Source organism: Amblyomma americanum, chromosome 1, assembly GCF_052857255.1.
Source record: "Amblyomma americanum isolate KBUSLIRL-KWMA chromosome 1, ASM5285725v1, whole genome shotgun sequence".
NCBI lineage: Eukaryota > Metazoa > Arthropoda > Arachnida > Ixodida > Ixodidae > Amblyomma > Amblyomma americanum.
Window position 1 is genome coordinate 265,187,922 of NC_135497.1, and position 16,198 is coordinate 265,204,119.

General features: G+C 45.6%; 1 protein-coding gene and 1 pseudogene across 1 annotated transcript in view; one reads left to right on the forward strand and one right to left on the reverse strand.

Moving 5' to 3' along the window:
* Positions 1–326: 326 nt before the first annotated feature.
* LOC144115030 (uncharacterized) overlaps positions 327–16,198 on the reverse strand; it is a 156,091-nt gene continuing 140,219 nt past the window's right edge. The window contains exon 2 of the mRNA XM_077649156.1: positions 327–4,452. Within this exon, the coding sequence (XP_077505282.1) occupies positions 3,061–4,275 (1,215 nt within the window). The 5' untranslated portion in view covers positions 4,276–4,452 and the 3' untranslated portion in view covers positions 327–3,060. The remainder of the gene's footprint in view (positions 4,453–16,198) is intronic.
* LOC144117322 (uncharacterized) overlaps positions 13,417–16,198 on the forward strand; it is a 110,987-nt pseudogene continuing 108,205 nt past the window's right edge.

The window sequence follows — 16,198 nt, forward strand, 5'->3', positions numbered from 1 at the left end:
TTAACTGCCACCTACCACGGCGGCCAATTTGCTTACTATCTGGTGGGCAGGGCAGGTTGTGGTGACGCCACAAGGTCACGTGACATAGGAAGCCCACCTGCCTCCTAGGTTGCTTTCGGGGCACCATCTGCCAGAGTCATGCTCGTGATTTTTCACTCACAACGCCGACGCCGGACTGTCTGGGCAACGAGACCTTTAACGCTATCGTGTTAAAATGGTGATACCCATGACCCAGAAATCAGTCGCTTGAACTAGTGCTTCTTTCTTTATCTGTCTTTAATATGCAACTGTAATATGTTCGGGTGTCCATCCGGCACGTTATTTTTCGTTGAATTCTTTGCCACTTTTTCGTACTTGTTATGGCTATATTTTCGGTAATAGGGCTTCTTCAGCGCTGTAAGAACGCTTATAGAGTCAATGTTTTTTTGTGCGTGTCTTTGACGAATAGTAGCATGGCACGGGGCACTAGGTCACCGGCGAATTTTATAGCGTAGCGAAGCCATGTCCTCCGTGCGAATAGGTTTTAAGCGACAGCGTAAGGAGCTCGTTGTACTGGAGATCCAGCGTCGCCCGTCGTCCGGCCTCAGTCGAAAAAAAGGAAACGCGGAATTCCTGAAATGCGAATATAGAAAAATAAAGTAGTCGGCGTATTAGGGTTCCAATCCAGGCCCTCCGCGTGCCAGGCGGGCACGCAACGCATAGGCCAAGGGATTTTTTTAAACGTGGTATTTATTACAGTGAAGCAATGTTCTATGCACAAGTGTCGTTAGTTCAAGCCTGTTAGAGGGGCACCTAGTGAGCCCATTGTGATGTGTATGACTTTGTACAGTAGTTAAAAAAAAACAAATATTAATATGATAATTAGATGTGGTGAATAGCTCTTCAAAAGGTGGTGAATAGCTATTCACTGTAGCGAAAGAAATGGTGTGCATGTGTATGAGTATGTAGTAGTGTTGTATGTCGTGCAGTGCAACCTGATAGTGATTGGTGATTTGTAATAATCAATGTGATCCGTCACTGTGATTGCAATCGATAACCGTGATTTTTAATGTGATTGTGGATTGGTAATCGGTGAGAAAGGAGAAATAAAAAAAATTAAAAGAGAAAAAAAGAATGAGAAAGCGCTATCGGCATCTGCTCTTAAGGCGAAGCTTAAGCGTCCTCTTAATTTTTTCTCCCTTCTTTGGTAATAATACAGCGCCTCAGTTTCTTTTGTGACACCATGGGGGGAAGCTTAATTACGTACAACGTTGTATCCATGTTATTAAGGATATTTTGTGGCCTAATATTACAGGCACGCAATACAAACACTTTATGCAAGAGCTGACACATTATACCAATTCTCCTTACTCGATTCTACACTATTGTTGTGATTAGGAACACTGAGTGGCTGATCCCCGGAATAATGAAGGCGTGGCTGGACATCAGTCTGTGACGAAGGCCGAAATCAAGTATCACTGTGATGAAATCGTCGTATTATCCTGGATCATGTGTACGCGTACACACCTTTTGTTACAACTTCATACGTGCTTCTGCTTACGTTTTGAGCGTGTAGAAAATTGTGACAGGGAAATACGTACCGTTAGTTTTATTCGATAATTCAAAGTGTTAAGATTCAGGTTAAACAAAATATATTTTCACTCAGTTTAAGTTGCATGCAGTTACTTTCAACGACATATGCGTTATATGCCTTACATTGCGCGGCAAATTAAAGCTGGTCACTGAGCCAAACATTTTTGGCGCCAATATTTTTTGACTTTCGTCTACAGCAGCGTAACCGGCTTTCTCTTCCACGCCCAAGCCACCAATTTCGCGTTTCCCGAAAGGGAAAGAAAAAAGAAATGTACTCTATAGCGGCATTGCGGCTTGTCGCATTCAAGCCTGGTTGTTCTGCACCGCCTCCGCGGTCTGTCACGGACGCCGCAGCGAGAGCTGAGATTAAGAAATTCATTGTTAATGTTTAACAGCCGTGATTAGAGTTTTCGACGACATTCTTCGGTAGACACACTGCCCGAGGCATGTTAAACAGCACTTTGAGCATTTATTCAGTTTTTTTATAAGCGTACGTGGCTCTTAAATACCTCCAATAACTAAACACTCACAGCAATAAACAGTACTGCCGACATAGCTAACTAGTATGCACCCACTGCGACAGTCAAACCCCAAAGTTGTTATAGCAGTACTGCTTTTGAAACGTGACCGCAATCACAGTAAGACCTCCCAGCTTAGCAAACGACCAAGGCTGCAGACATGTAAGAGCAAGGTTCCTGCCGGCGCGGTAGCTTTCTGCCGAGGCTGCAGGCACGTTCAAGTGTTGTACAGGGTGTCCTCTGACAGAACGATGAGCCTACAGCAGTGAAGAGAACGACAGCCGAGTAACTTGCGCTTGAGTGAGAGAAGAACAAAATAGAGCGAAGTAACAAGGCCATAGGCAGGCACAAATAACTTCCAGAGGACGATCCACTTACATAAGTAACACTTACTGGTGCTATTACAATAGGAGTGGTGCGCAATATATGCAGTTGTACAGAACAGTGAGGGTCCGTTCACGGCTACTACAGACGACATGACTACAAACGGCTAAGGCCCACTCGCGTCCTTTTTCGATTGTATCTCGGTCCTGAGCAGCGGTATGCCTTTACAGGGAACGGTTATAACCAAGACTTGCCTGCTGTGCGTGATCACACTTTTCATCGAGCATACCTTACCCGTGGCCATGGCATACACATACATAGTAAGAACACACAGCTTCCATGCACGTAATTGCAAACAAAATCAACGGCAACAGCAACAATGACAAACATACGCATAAGTTCAAATGCACAGCTTGAATCACTATCGGGACAAAATTGTTGGCTTCATGCTGAGTAAGCGAACCATAACACTGGAAGTACACGCATGTCCTCCGTGCGAGATGAAGACAGGGTCACCCATTTTGCTTCCAAAGCACAGGCAGTTGCCACCGACGGCCCAATAAAATGTCAGTTTCGCGGCCCCGAGTGTTTCATGAGGATATGCTTTTTTGGCACGCCAGAATCTCCGTCATGCAAGAGCAACGTCTCACGTCTTTTTGAAAGAGACTCTCTTAGGCGTCGCAGGCATGGTCGCCGCAGAGCCCCCCATGGAACCTCTGAGGAAGGCCTCAATGGCATCCCCGAGAAGCATGGCATCCACGACGTTGCCCTCGTCCCACTTGACCTGCGACTCGTCCTTTTTCGCCGGATCTTTGACGCCCTCTTCGGGCGTCTCCTTTTTGGCCTCACGAACGGCGTCGCCCGACTGCTTCCGCTTTGCCTTCCGGCCGACGCTCGGTTCGTCGGCCGGAGACTGCGGCGCATCGTCCAGGGACCTCTGCGGTGCTCCCTTGCCGGACAGGCTGTTGCGCTTGGACTTGCTCGGCTTGGCCTCTTCGCTGGTGCTGCGCTCGAGGGTGGTGGAGCCCCTGCGCGGCGCCGGCGGCGTCGACACGATCCTGGGGATGTTCTCTGCCGTCGGCTCGTACGGGTCGGTGGCCATGCCCGAAGGATCAATGGTTGCCGAGCGCGTCGTTCGCAGAGCCAACTTCTTGGGAGAAGTGGCCCCAGCGACTGGCACCGTGACCGAGCCGATAGACGACTTCTTTTTGGTGTTGTGATGAATGAGGGAGAGGATGTCTTCTTTCTTGCAGACTATTCCTTCGTCGATGCTTGTTCGTGGGGACACGTTGGGGGAACCGTCTGAAGACTCTCGCGAAGACTTCCTCGACCCCTCACCGCTGCGCAGCCCTTCTGGTGAGCGGTCCTTGTTGACAGCCGAATCACTGGACGAGTTGCGCTTCTTCATCGTGAACTTGACCTTCCCACCGGACGAAGGCTTCGCCTCCGGGTCATCGGAGGTGCTTGTCGTGGCGGTGTTCACCGAGAGCTTCTTGAGGCCTCGCAGTAGTTCGGCCGAAGACATTGTTTTGCTGAAAAACTTGGAGGTCTTCCATCCTGCCGCCTTGTTGGGCTTTGTCTTGCCCCTCTCGCCGTCCGATGAGCTGGTCGTGGGTTTCGCGGCAGTCGAGTCCACCGCGAGCTTGTTGGAGGTGTCGCGGCGCGTAAGCTTCACCTTGAAGCTGGACGGCTGAGAGGCGCTCTTGCTCAGCGGCTCGGCCACGACCACCGTGCTCTCCGCAATGACGGCCGAGCGTCGAGGGCTGGACGAGCCGCGGCGCTCGTCGCGCGACGGCGACCGAGCCCTCTCGTCCGGCTCGAGGCCGGCCTGCGGCACCGACATCTGCCGCACCGCAGCCATGGCGCGCTGCGCCACCAGCACTAGGTGGTCGCCGCACGAGCACACGTCATTCTCCGGGCTGGCGAGCTTCACGAGAATCTTGGGCAACAGGGTGTCGGCTGCGCTCAAGCGCGGCGGGTCATCTCAGCGTGGCGCCGGCCGCTGCTGGGGGGGAGGAACATCGCCGGAAGCCAGGCCCTGCGTGAGCACAAAAGCTGGTTTATAACGCGCCAGTAATCGACTCCATCATAGAGTCACGTTGCCGCCACCTCATGCGGGAGCGAAACAGAGCAGGAAGTGAACAAAATTTACACGCGGCGCTGCTGATTAAAAAAAAAAAAGATTTTTTTCTTCTCATTAATCCGTAGTAGAACATGTCTTTAAGGTTGGTCCCGCGTCTGTAATATGCACTGGTTCATGACCTAAGAACTCGGGGCGTTTTGCCTAGGCACCACTGGTGTTGAAGGCTTGGCAACTCCAGGGGTATTGTACTGATTTAAACTTCTGCATTTCGTTAAATTAGAAAAAACTGCTGAGCGGAAATTATAAAAGACAGTCGGTAATAATTTGTTAACACGTTCTGATAAAAAGTAATTTTTTTCTAATAGAAAACTAACTGTTCGAAAAACGTGGAACTTTCCGCTGAAAGAGCCAGAGTATTTCCTTTGATTTTTATTCCAGAATTACCGCCGAATCTGCGAGGGCGTTACAGACGAGGTTTAGTGTCAGTAAAAAATAAAAAAAGAAAGTTTAAAAAGTTTTTGATTTTTTTCTGCTAACCTGAGCTTCAGGCAGCCCAGTATATTTTGCAGTACTCTTAACAAGAAAAGAGTTGTGTTTGCACTGGAACGCTATTCCTCTATATTTGTAAAGTGCTCTCATTTCTGTTGAAAATATAGTCACGGCTGTTCAAAAGCTGCTGGTTCCTCGATTCAAGTTTTTTCATTACTCTTTAAAAGGAGATGCCTCAATCTCTGTCTTCGGCGTCACGGGACGAGACTTAAATCAGGATCATGTATTATAGCAACCATGCTAGTTCTAGTTTTTAACCGCGCATGGTAGATCTGCCTGCCCTGTTTTTCATCTCCTCCAGTCGTTCATAGTGGCTTCCGACGGATCTCATACAGGACAAGCATGTTCTAATATTTGAGAAACACGTTTTAAATCAGTTGTTTTTGTTAAATTAGTTGCCGGGCGCTACAAGTTTTTCTGGATGAAATTTTAGGGTGTTTCTCCTTTTGCCACCATGCCTCTTGTATGCATGTTCGACAAGCATTATTCGTTATGATCGTAGTAAAACAACAAGAATAAGATACAGCGTGAAGCAGAGCTGAAAGCAGGAGTTACAGCAGCTTTCTGCGTTCGCCTGTTTTAGAAAAATGAAATGGCAACATGCCCAGCTATCGAATTGCTCAAGTTTCCATTCTATGACGGCTTCAAGTAATTCTTATCAAGTCGCGGCGCTGAAAGACGGACTCTGTGTTGAGGTTCGTATAAAGAAAGGCAGGCGAGAAGATTACGAAGGAGTTAACAGTACTGGGCAGACAGACTTGTAAGAACAATAAACTATACATATGCGGTGCCCCTTATGACCCATATATGAGTGCTGCTGCTTGCCAGAACACAGTGAGGATAACAGAAAAAGATTTAGCATCACGATGAAAAGAAATTTCTCGCACTTATCATAGTTAGCGAAGACGCTAGCGTAAACTAAAAACCATTTCCATCCTGAAGACGGTGAAACGACATTCATTGGGCACTGCGTGTATTACGTCATTGTCGACACAATATTTCGCTGAAAGGAAGTTGAACGCACGAAAAAAAGAAGAAATAGAAACAAAACATCAGATGGGCTAGCCGCCACAGCTGTAGCCGTAATCGCAGGCTTCGCAAGAGGCTCGCAAATTCTGTCGCGGCGGCTTGCACACCTCGGTCGTGGCGCTATACAAGCTGCAAACGCGCGCGCCTTCTGACGCGCCTGCCTCGCCCGTCGGAGCTCCTAATAAATTGGAAGCATTCGCTCACTCGCGAGAAGCCTGTTGGGGTGTTTCCGGCCTCCCTCGCCGAAAGCCGTGGGCCGACGCGCCAACACAACGCCTGTGGCGAAAGCCGCGAAAAAGCGAGTTCGCGCGCCTCTCGGCTGACATCGCGCCTCCTTGGCAGGCTGAGCTCTCTCGCTCTCGCTCGCTGCTGCCGAAAGGCGAGTAGAACAATGGCACACAGTCGCTGAGTGTGCGTGCGTGCGTCAGCGAGTGCACAGAGAAGCTGGCACGCTAGAAATAGCCTGAAACCGCTTCAGTGGGAGAACGTTTTCGTGCGTGATGCAGCAGAAGCGCTCGAGCAGCACCGCGCGTGGGAGCCGGACACGCCGCTGCCGCCGTTTGCTGCGCCACCACTTCCCGAGATTTCATGATGCCAATTACCGCCTCCAATAAATAGGCCTTCGTGCCAGCGCTATTTTAATAAAGAACTACTCAAACGCTCACTGCTTGAGGCACGCTCATCTTACAAGTTTGCTCGACTGAACGAGACTGATAGTGCCTTTGAAAGGTTTGGTGTGCAAAGGAATTAAGTTGAGATCCCAGTGCGACAGAGGGCTGGGCGCGATACTTTAAAAAAATATTTTCGAGACCAGAACCCGATACTCTTGAGAATTGCATTTCCGTCAGCGATACAAGATACCGAAACAAATGGATTTCTGATACAGGTACTCGATACTGTATCGTCGATATTTCGATACACCACTGACACCACCAATATTAATAAAGCTGGTAATATGATTAGCTAGGTTAAGAAACTTATCCATGGTTTCAGAAAGTTGTAGTGTATTTGATATATCGCACTCTATTCGAAATGGTTTAAACGAATCCGGCCAAACGGATTTCTTTATGCCCCAATTTCTTTAAGCTCCACTGTCGCCGAAGCTGGTTTCGTTAAAGCCTTAGCATTGGAATGAGACCATGGGGACGTTCAAACGGTCCCTTTGATAAGCAGCCTTGAAATATATATATATATATATATATATATATATATATATATATATATATATATATATATATATATATATATATATATATATATATATATATATATATATATACACACACACGAAGGGAGCCACAAGTCACTGAAACCAAGGTGCATAGGGGAATGTTTAATGTTTTTTTTATGTGTAGTGCTGATCAGTGGGATAATAATAATTAGATTAATAAATCGATTAAAAATTACTTATAAAGCAGCAGAAAAAACAACCATGCCGCCTGTGGGCTCCGACCAACTTTGCTACGACGACGACTGTCCAATCTGCTGCTTTCGTGTGTATTTATGTTTTGCGTGTAAGCGCGCGCGCGCACGCACACGCACACACACACACACACACACACACACACACACACACACACACACACACACACACACACACACACACACACACACACACACACACACACACACACACACACACACACACACATATATATATATATATATATATATATATATATATATATATATATATATATATATATATATATATATATATATATATATATCAGCCTTTTTCGAGTGTCCTTTTTCGGCTGGTCCTCCAGCCGAAACGTCGTGAATTAAATCCTGTTATGTTTCTTCAATTTTTGGTGATTTTATATTACATTGACCAAATCAGCTGCCAGAAATCACTTTTGATATATATATATACATATATATATATAATGCAGGCATGTTCGGATAAGAACGGTAATCGAGGTCCCATGAATCCCCATGACCATTTTTTGTTTTCAATTAAAATTTTATATGTGATGGATAAATGTGTACACACAAAGGAATGAACCTTAGTTTTGCAAGAAACTTCGTAGTTTTCTCGGGAAGAAATCGTATGTTACAAGAGGTGGAGAATGTCGTTTTTGCCACTTCGCAAAGTTGCAAGTTTGGAGCATCATTTCATGCACAATAAATTGTTTCCGCGCATAAGTATTCTTCAGTACCTCATTACAATTTCTGGAGTGCATGTTGTTGGGCGAGTTGGTCGTACATCGTTGAGTAAAGGTACTGTGAAAAATAATACAAACATGGACGACAAGGCGCCCGTCCTTGTGCCCGTCTCGTCCATGTTTGTATTATTTTGCGCAGTACCTTTACTCAACCTCATTACAACTTGTGGTATACGAACAAATAAAAAACCATTTTCTTGCTGTGCCAATCTTCTGAGTCAAAAATCGCGAACTTCACTTTCGGAGCTATGCGGTGCCAAAAAGGCACTTTTCAGGGCAGCCTTAGGGCAAGATGCGTAAAGGTCTCCCGACCGAATCTTTTTCTCTGTATTTTTCAGCTACTTTTCATCACTTCAGGCAAGTTTTGTAGCTGTACACTTGACCTATATTTTTCAATATGGCCTCAAAATTGGCAGAAGTTCAAAAACGTCAAAAAGTTGACAAGTTGACTTGGACTTTAAAAAAAAAACATCACCATCGAACTTTTTTGAAATTTTCGTGAATAATCCTTAATACTTGATAATTTTTGGCACCAAGAAAGTCTTGCATTTTATTCTCCTAAAGTATGAAAAAAAAATACAAAACAGACTTCATGATTTCAATCCCTACGACTGCTCAGTATTCCCTCTCAAGATGCGCAATCGTCAGAAGCTGGATTTAGTATTGGTTTTTTGTGGGTAAATTTTAAGCGCTACAGTTGCTGAGTTCATAAGAGTAATTTGTAAGTGTTTTTTCACTTCCAGTCAAAGGTCTAAAGCTCCTATTCGCTTTCGTACTGTTGTAGCAGTGGGACCTAAATTACTGTAAGCATTTTTTGCACGTTATTTTTGCGTGACGTGTGTGTAGGGGTAGTTTATGCAAACAATTAATGCACCCGTCGCTACTCTCAAGATGCCTTTAACTGCACCGCCAGTCCAGGGATGAACCGCGCTTGGTAGCCGCTCCTATAGCTATATGACGCCCGGCGCGACCCTGAATTTCATAGCACCATGTGTGCCACCGCCGCACCGAGACTTTAGCCGCCGCTATCATCTTTCCATCGCAACGTACCGAGCGCCTAGCAGTTATGCCTCAGCCTTCGACCTTCGACCGAGATAGCCCTTGTGAGCGGATGTTGTTCGCATCTGGAGTTTTGCGTGTCGTTTTCCAGGCCTGGTAGACCCGGTGGGGTCGTTTTCTGTACTCACGTGTTTTCTCTGCGCTGGAGCGCTCCCTCGACAAGCATACTTGGTATCTCAGTCAGGGTTGCCGTTGGTGGCTACTTTGCGCCAAATTGGCTACTTTTCGACCCCGTCTGGCGATGAAAATTTCACGTTGGCTCCTTGGCTACTTTCTGGCTACTTTGAACTTCTATTTTGGCGCATTCACTAGCCATTTTTTTTGCAAATGCATATACAATAGCAAGCAAGAACAAAGAAGAACAATTATTTTTAAAGCTTTGCTCTCCTCATGGCTGTTCCGGTCGCCTTGACGCCATAGCGCGCGCGTCCTGTACGCATATATTCTCTCCGCCGGCGGTGCGCACATAGAGACCAACTAGCAGACGCGGGTGCGCAGACGCACGGACTCTGGGTGATGGGCGCACGTCGAAGCAAAGCCCGTGAGGACGTTGCGCGCCATCTGGAGAAAATAACGCTAATTCTAGCGCACGGCGAAGCAAAGGCCGCAAGGACGCTGCGCTCCATCTGGAGAAAATAACACTAATCTAGAGTACTTTCTCCGTTAGGGTCATGCATCCGAAACCATGCGTTTAGGTGCAGCCGTGTGCACGGCATGACACCAGAGAGGAACGAGCAGTACAGGTGAAATAACACTTGTGTACCCCAAGGCGACAAAGCTTCTGTTTTTGTGCCTTCGGCTTGCCGACACCGGCGTCTACCATGGGAAAAGACGCAAGAGCAAAGCGCACGTTTCGAGAAGAATGGAGAAAGGACAAGAAACTGAGCGGTAAGCAAAACGGAAACTATTCTTTAGGCGTTTAGTCGCATGCCGCTTAGTATCTAATATGCATATTACCATGCGTTACAGGATGGATTTCGTCACGTGACGGCGGAACGACTGCTCACTGCAAGTACTGCAATTGCAACATTCGACCCCACTACAGTGATCTGTTGAAGCACGCAGAAACCAAAAAGCACTGCGAGTGCGCAGTAATCCCAAGTTCGCAACAAAAACTGCCGCAGCTTCTAGCGTCTTCGAGTCGAACGTACTATAAAAAGGCTCGCCGAGAGTTAGGATCGCCTTGTACACTGCAGTGCACACTTCCATAAATGCTGTCGACGAACTTGGTGAGATTCTGCATTCCGAATTCAATGATTTTGATCTGCACAGAACGAAGTGCACGGCTATAATTACGAATGTTCTCTTCCCGTACTTCACGTAAAACATGGACAAACAACTGAACGGCTCCAGCTATTCTCTAATGGTGGATGAATCAACCGATGTATCCACGACAAAGCAACTTTGCATGGCTGTGCGGTTTCTGAGTTTAGAAGAAAACAGGATTGCAACCACCCTTCTTGATCTCGTAGAGCTGTCTGATGGAACGGCAGAAACGCTTCACGACACGGTATTGAAGACGTTGGACAAGCACGGCCTATCGATCAAGAACTGTCTCGGACTCTGCACCGATGGTGCAAATGCCATGTGCGGCAAACACAATTCTCTGTTCAGTCGTCTTAGTGAGGACAACAAAGACTTGATTCTGATCAAATGCTCTTGCCACAGCCTGGACCTTGTGGCATCCAAGTCGATGGAGGCGATTCCTTCTGCGGTTGAGCACTTAGTGCGAGAAACCTACAACTACTTTGCACACAGCAGCTGCCGGCAAGATGCTTATAAGAGACTGTATGCCAGTAAGACAGTGGAAGATGAAAGTGCAGATCCACCGCCCAAGATTCTGTCGCTTTCGCAGACGAGATGGCTTGCTATTGCAGACTCTATAGAAAGAATTTTGGCGCAGTACCAGTCTCTCGAAGAGTTTTTTGAGAAAGCAGAAGATCGCAGCTACAACGTGCGCATTTTACGAGAGATGTATCGAGACAGAAAAAATTATGTTTACCTCGTGTTTCTTGCCTCAGTTCTCCGTAACGTTAGGCGAGTGAACAAAATGTTCCAAACAAACACAACAGACCCACTGGTTGTCTTCCAAGAGCTAGAAAATTTGTATTTGGAAATTCTTAGGCGGATTTTGAATCCATCAGTTTTGAGGCACAACACAACGGCAAGTCTGCTGTCGCTAGACCTGGCAAAAATGAAGTCGATTTTCCTGCAACCAGAGGTTGCGGACCTAGGGGACGTCTTCAGAGAGAAGATTTCACTAGTCCCTATTGAAGACCAACGGGCCGTGAGGGAGCGCTGTTTCCAATTCTTGAGGCAAATGGCGATGGGACTGCAGCAGCGACTTCCAAATGCCTCCTCTGCACTTCGAAGACTGTGTGCCATAAATCCCGATGGCATAGAAAGTGCTAAGAGCCGTGAATGCATAATGAAGCTACCGCTGCATTTTTTTTGGATGTTCCTCAATCGAACTGGAGTCTGAAATACGCCAGCTGCAGAGTGTTAGCGGTGCACTTGATCGCGCATCATGTTTGACTTTCTGGCACGCAGCGGCATCGTACAAGGACCCTTGCGGCGAATGCCCTTTTCAACACCTGGCGCAAGGAGCACTGAAAATTTTGACCCTTCCAATTTCTAACGCTGATGCAGAGCGCGTGTTCTCTTGCGTGAACTTGACGAAAACAGAGATCCGTAACAAAATGAAGCTGGACTTGCTCATGGCGATTCTGCGAATCAAATTTGGGCTACGACTTCAAGAAAAAACAGCATCATCGTTTGACGTTCCTGCTGAGTTGTTGAATAGAATGTGCCAAAATTACTCCGGCATGAACACTATCTACTCTAGATAAACTACGCGGACTGAACTTTTATTTATTTGCAACGTACCTGATGCTTGAAGGCCAAGCAAGAGAACCAAATTTCCTTGCTCTTTATTTACTCTGTGTTCTTGTGTTGATTCAAAATGATATTATTTATTGTTCATTAATAAAAGTTGCTTATAATAATGGTACTTTTCTACTTGGCTACAAATTTGGCGCCAAGACCAGGTGGCGTGGCTACTTTTGGCTACTTTTAGCCTCAGTTCTGGCTCTTTTTGAAAAATTCCCAACGGCAACCCTGCTCAGTCTCAGCTCGTACGCCAGACCGAAAGAACATCAGTGTCGACAGTGGGCAGCCTGTGTTAAAAATCTATTCATCTGTCCATCTCCTTTTTTTTTTTTGGAAAAGCAGCTCTGGGCCCTGCATCCGTCACCTGCTCTTCCGTCTCGCGATAATCTCAGGAAGCGGTGAGCTTTTGCATTCATGAAGAGATTTCCGCGGCGAACGTTTTGTGCCGACTACTCAAAAAGGCACAAACATAGAATTGAAAAAGGACGTAATTTTCGCAGTGTAAAGACACTCAATGTCGCTGCTCTCAAAAAAAAAGTCCTACTTCCTGAAGAAACTCTCCGAGTACGAGAAAGTGACTTCATCTGTCAGAATTGTTACTGTCGGTTCAAGGAAGACATAGATAATATGCAGACAGAGTCAACCGAAACATTCGAAGAATTCCGCCCTGGGGAAGAAATCGTAGGAAATACTAAACTCCAGTGTCAGCCTTACCTCCGAAATCTCGCCCCTAAAGCCATCAAGCGCTCTAAAAAAAAAAACGCCTCAGACTTTCCTATGCAAAGCGAAAGTAGGAAAAGAAGGCAAGAGCTATGGTGACGAAAATCCGATCGGGAATACAGGCAGCATATAATGTCCCCGAGACTTCGCTTGCGTCAGAAGAAAAGTGTGCGCAATGCAGCAGCTGGGAAGACAACCTACATGCTTTATATAATAGGTGTACGTCCTTTCAAGAGCGTTGCCAGCTGCTGACACTGCTACCACGCAACCTAACCGTGAAATATGTGCAGGAAGTTATTCCAGAGGCAACGAGGTACGTTATCCAAAAATCGAAGAAGATGGTGGATGAGGAAGGCGTATGGTCAACACAGGAGAGATATACAAGATGTAAACTACAACAGGAAGACATTACCACCGTTTTAGAATATTACACTATGGATGAATTCGATTGCTCTCGACAGACTCCGAACAAAAAGGATGTTGTGAGGATCGAAAAGGAGGGAGAGAAAGAATGGATACCTAAACGCTTCATGACGCGGTCCTTGCGAGAAGCATTCCGCCTCTACAAGCAAGCTCACCCTGCCTCCCAGGTTGGCCTCACAAAATTCATATCCTTGAGTCCTAAGTGGGTGAAATGCTCGCCACAGTGGCAAGTGTGTGTGTGCGTGTGCTGTGCAAACTTTCAGTTGTGCCTCGTGGGACTACAGAACGCGTCCGGAAGGTCGCTTTGTCCCAAAGATATGCAGAGTCTCTGCGTATGCCAGGAACCTACTGCGTCGTCTTTCCTCAGGAATTGCGAGTACTGTCCGCAAGATGGCATTTTCACTTCGTAAAATTTTGAAATGAGCGGCGAGGACGAGGTGTTGATTGCTTCATGGGAATACAGTGAGCTCGTTAAAAAAAACTCTGACCGCTTCATCATTTATGAGAAAATTTCTAAGAATGACCATGAAATGGATTCCCCGCAACTATATTAGATCTGTGCAAGCAAGAGCAATACATGAAGAAAAACACAGCTGCAAGAGAGGTGCAATTGTTTTGAATTTTGATTTCGCCGAAAACTGGACAGTTTTGCTTCCAGACGCAACACAAGCGTACCATCGGCAGAAAAAGCAGGTCACCGTGTTTACCTGCGTTGTCACGTCAAGAAAATCGACTCGGAACTACGCCGTTATTTCCGACGATATGTCTCATGATTCAGCTCATGCATGCTTGGCTCTGTCGAAAATCGAAGTACATCTCGAAGACAAAGCGCCAATCTACACCAAGATAACATATGTGCGCGACGGGGCTGCCGCTCACTTCAAGAATAAATATCAGTTTCATGAGCTACAAGGCAGTGAATGTCAAGAGACGAAATGGATGTTTTCGGTCACTGGACACGGCAAAAATGCTTGCGACGGCGTTGGAGGGCTTGTGAAACATCGAGCATCACACCACAACTTGCGGAAGCCTGCAAGTGAGGCCATACAAACAGCCAGCGGCTTCGTAGACGCAATTCAAGCAACGCTAAAGAACATCACCATTCTGGAGCTCCCACAGAGGGAGCTTGCAGACTTTCGCGAGACGAAGAAGGAAGAATGGAAAACGGCAAAGAAAGTGCCTGGAGTTCAGACGCTCCATATGTGGAATCACGTTCAAACAAATGAAGGCAGTGCATCCTACGTGGCCTCCACCGCTGCTTCGGAATGGAAGAGACTGTGATCTGGTTTGTGCTTCGTGCTGGACAATATACTGTGCGCATACCGACATCAACTGCTGCCGTTTATTTCTTGTTATAATTTTTTGAAATGCAATCTGCACATAAATCTGCATCCCATTTGTAAATTGCGTCCCTATTAAAACTCCTCCTGATTATAAACCTTGCAGATAAATTGTTCCTCTCAGAAGACGACGTTCTGTCTCTTGACAGTGCCCTGTAGAACCTTTGAACAAAGAGGTAAACAGATGCAGGTACGGAAACGTCGGCTTCAGAAATCCATTAATATTAATTTGTATATATAAAAATTATTCTAAGAACCGAGAAACAATCTAATATTTCTAAAGAATCGATTACATACTAATGTACCTTACGATCATAAATTAGAGAATAGAAAAAAAAAACGTTTGACCGCCAGCAGCCAGTTCTTGAGAGATGAGGTGAAATAGCGAATTTATTCCCATTTTGACGCATTAAGAACGCCGCTAACAAGCGAGTAGAAGCTGTACAAACATTCAGGATGGTTCGCATATTGTGGTAAATGAAATGTAACCACGTTCAGTGGGTGCTAAATCAAATTTCTGATCTGAACATGCAGTATATATATATATATATATATATATATATATATATATATATATATATATATATATATATATATATATATATATATATATATATATATATATATATATATATATATATATATATATATATATATAAATGAAGGGAGCCAACAGTCACCGAAACCAAGGTGCATAGGGGAACGTTATTTTTTTAATGTGTTGTGCTTATCAGTGGTATATTATTACTTAGATTAATAAATCGCTTAAAGAAAATTACTTATAAAGCAGCAGAAAAAACAACCATGCCGCCGGTGGGATCCGAACCCACGACCTCCGAATATCGTGTCCGGTGCTCTTACCAACTGAGCTACGGTGACGGCTGTCCAATCTGCTGCTCTCGAGGGTATTTATGTTTATTTGGTGTACGCGAACCTTGAGAGTGTTCACCAGCGCCACCCTCGACCATAGCGGCGGACGTAGCACGTCCTGTAATACCGCGAGCGTGACGTGGAACGTCATCTAACGGCGAGGGCGGAAACTGTGCGAGAGCCATCTTAAGCAACCTGTGGCATCAAGACTGCCAGAACCGAGACCCTCGTTAAGCTATTAGCAGACAAGGTAAAGTAAATGAGGGACCCGTTTGACAAACTTATGAAGGGAGCCAACAGTCACCGAAACCAAGGTGCATAGGGGAACGTTATTTTTTTTAACGTGTTGTGCGTATTTGTCAAACGGGCCCCTCATTTACTTTACCTTGTCTGCTAATAGTATATATATATATATATATATATATATATATATATATATATATATATATATATATATATATATATATATATATATATATATAGGAAGTGAGGGGATCGTTTGACAAACATATTAAGGAAGCCAACAGTCACCGAAACCAAGGTGCATAGGGGAATGTTTTTTTTAATTTTTTTTTTAGAATTGTAGTGCCAATCAATCGGTTTAAAGAAAATTACTTATAAAGCAGCAGAAAAAAACACCATGCCACCGGTGGG